We start from the raw sequence: 3,135 nt of genomic DNA on the forward strand, positions 1-3,135 counted from the left end.
CCAGCTGCTTGGGAGGCTGAGGCAGGAGACTCGCTTGAGCCCAGGAGTTGGAGGTTGCTGTGAGCATGATGCCATGGCACTCTACCCATGGGGATAGCTTGAGGCTCCCTCTCAAAAAAAGAAAAAAATGGGCATTGGCCTACATCTCTACATTTTCCACATTGTGCACATGCACAGATTACTTGGATAATGGAAAAAATAATTTTAAAGAGAAGTCAAGACTCACTCAATGATGTTTCTTGTGGTTTCACCATGGGGCTTGCAGGAAATAAAAACTAGTGTGTGGATAGCCCTGCAGTTTCGAATGGCTTGAACCACCTTATAATCTGAAGGAAGAAATACCTTGCTGTTAACATAATTAAACTACCACGTACCCAGTTATCATAAACTCCCAACTGACCAGCACATAGGATTGATTAGGAATAGAGAAGAAACAAGTTCAGGGCCAGCCCATTGGGAGTACCATTAGCACAGAGTGGGAATGAGGAATCAAAGCTGGCGGACATCATGGGAAACACCCAACTAGCTTTTCATCCTTACGCAGTCCAGCACGGGCAGGGTTCACCACAGCAATTAACTGCTCATCTTCCTTTGACATTAACAGCTGTGGCAAAATCCTCTCTGCTCGACCAGTGTGAAATTCACAGTTGGTGATGCCTGTGGAAGAGAGGCTCACATGACATAACTCAAGCCCAGCAATAGGGGGAAGCTTCATCTTAGAGAAATGTACAGTAGCCAGGGCTCTGCTATGTTCCCTTTGGATTTGGCCAACCTCCAAAGAACAATGAAAGAAATGCTTTTGGATGTACTTCATTGTTTCCAAAGCACTTTCCCTTAAAATATCTCAGTAAGGTTTTTAGCTTGAGTGACAAGATAGTGTTATTTTACAAATTAACAACTCATATGGTACATAAACACCTCTACCAAGACAAGAACCTTAACTTTTACTCAAGTGCTCTTCCTGCTATATCAGACATTTTCACACACTGCCTCAGGAGGTATCTGAAAGTGAGTAGAGGGGACAAGATGATCTGTTTTCTACACTGCAGTTTGGCACAACATTTTATTTGAAGAAAAGGTTTTGTTACTAAAAATGTAGGTTTAAAACCTATTGTATGATGCTATATAATGCCTCATGAGTTTAATGTCAAGAAGGCTTTCCAGTCCCAAGTTTTGCCACATCCCTTCTTATTGCCTAGCTTTGTTCCTTCCCTCAGGCTCCTCTTCTGGATAGGAAATAAAAAATATTAGATACTGGGACCTTTCCCCAGAAAACCATCAGGACCCAAATTTGACCACTCTAGAGCCCCCTCCTTTCCTCCCAGAAGGTCAGAGATACAATTGCTGCCTCTTCCCACATGATCCTTTCCATAGCAGAGAAACAAATGCATCCCTTAATTTCTCCCCAGACTATGAGCTGTGTACCATTGAAGTCTGCAGTCCACCTGGCATCCTCTACTGCCTGCTCCACCAATTCAATCCCGAGGACATGGGATGTATGCTGAGCTAGAGAGAGGCCAATTACACCTGGGGAGATAAGAGAGAATACAAGGAAGGTATTTTAGGGTTTTAAACAAACAAAGTTATTCCTGGGTCACTATCACTACCTCCCCCTACCTACCCTTATAAGCTGTAAGGACCCTGGGAGCTAAGCAGCATGCAAATTTGGCCCTAGGCTACTACTTGCCAGTTCCACAGCAGATGTCAAGAAGGATGGTGTCAGAGTTCACTCCACTCAGCTCCCTCACAGTCCTATACAGCATCTCTGCACCAGCAGTGTTAATCTGGAAAAAGGCTTCTGGAGAAATGCGGATCTTCAAGCCTAGGATATCTTCAAAGATGTGGGGTTCCCCAAATAGGAGCTGGTAGGGAGACTGCTGATGGCTGCAACGGGTCATGGTACTGGAAAAAAATAAGACTTCAGGCATGGTGGCTTATGCCTATAATCCTAGCACTTTGGAAGGCCGAGATAGGAGTACAACCTGAATTCAAGAATTCAAGACCAGCCTGTGCAAGAGTAAGAGAGACCCCATATCTACTAAAAATAGAAAAACAAGGCTTGGTGCCCGTAGCTCGGTGGTTAGGGTGCCAGTCACATACACCAGGGCTGGCCAGTTCATAGCCAGCCCAGGCCTGCTAAACAACAATGACAACTACAATAAAAAAATAGCTGGGTATTGTGGAGGGTGCCTGTAGTCCCAGCTACTTGGGAGGCTGAGGCAAGAGAATCACTTAAGCCTAAGAGTTTGAGGTTGCTATGAGCTGTGACGCCACAGCACTCTACCGAGGGCAACAAAGTGAGACTCTGTCTCAAAAAATAAAAATAGAAAAATTAGCTGGGTACTGTGGCAGGTGCCTATAGTCTCAACTACTCAGGAGGCTGAGCCTAGAGATCATTTGAGCCCAAGAGTTTCAGGTTGCTGTGAGCTTGGCTGATGCCACAGCACTGTCGTCTGGGGCAACACAATGAGACTGTCTCAAAAAAAAAAAAAGTAAAAGAAGAAAGCATCTTGCAATGGTGTGCCATTCCATAGCGAGTGGTTGCTTGGAGGGGGAGGCTCTAGCATCTCAGCTAGGAGATACAGCCTCCTTGCCAAGGCCCTGAGAGCTCTGTAGGAATTTTCCCTCAGGGAATGAAATTCCATGTAGACAATATCATCTACATTCTGGCCTGGGTTCCCAGAGCTGGCTGGTGTACAAGGGCCAGAAGCACTTAGCCCAGATCTTCCACTATCAATCAGTACCTCTGCATGAACAATCCATAAACGGAGATTCTACAAGCCATCAGCCTCCTATTTGCTGTTCGGCTATTGTAGGTTTACCTTTCCTGGAAGTATAGTGAGGTCAAGTCACAGGCTGCTCCAGGGCCTTTGATGAAAAATTCCTTTACAGACTCCTTCTGAACATGGAGCTCCTCCTGCCCAGACCACAAAAACAGTAGTCAAGCAAAGACTCGTATCTGAGAAATGTTCTCTCCAGACTTTACAGTAATAAGTCCGGCAACAGTCAAACAAGAAGACACATTTCTCAAATCCTATTATAAATAACACTTAAGGCTCGGCGCCTATAGCTCAACCGGCTAAGGCGCCAGCCACGTACACCTAAGGTGGCGGGTTCGAATCCCCAGCCCGGACC

General features: G+C 45.5%; 1 protein-coding gene across 2 annotated transcripts in view; it reads right to left on the reverse strand.

The window, feature by feature from the left end:
* Positions 1 to 2,969, reverse strand: part of LOC100949056 (tRNA (uracil(54)-C(5))-methyltransferase homolog) — a 15,168-nt gene extending 12,199 nt beyond the window's left edge. The window contains exons 1-5 of one of the 2 annotated variants that reach the window (XM_003797853.3): positions 2,823 to 2,969; positions 1,688 to 1,902; positions 1,426 to 1,527; positions 541 to 657; positions 227 to 326 (exon numbers count right to left, since the gene is read on the reverse strand). In XM_003797853.3, the coding sequence (XP_003797901.2) occupies positions 227 to 326; positions 541 to 657; positions 1,426 to 1,527; positions 1,688 to 1,898 (530 nt within the window). In that variant the 5' untranslated portion in view covers positions 1,899 to 1,902; positions 2,823 to 2,969. Of the gene's footprint in view, positions 1 to 226; positions 327 to 540; positions 658 to 1,425; positions 1,528 to 1,687; positions 1,946 to 2,822 lie in introns of those variants that run through there. The other variant, XM_023517934.1, reaches the window with a different exon arrangement.
* Between the last annotated feature and the right edge of the window lie 166 nt (positions 2,970 to 3,135).

Source organism: Otolemur garnettii, unplaced genomic scaffold, assembly GCF_000181295.1.
Source record: "Otolemur garnettii isolate 467f Iridium unplaced genomic scaffold, OtoGar3 scaffold00125, whole genome shotgun sequence".
Classification (NCBI taxonomy): domain Eukaryota; kingdom Metazoa; phylum Chordata; class Mammalia; order Primates; family Galagidae; genus Otolemur; species Otolemur garnettii.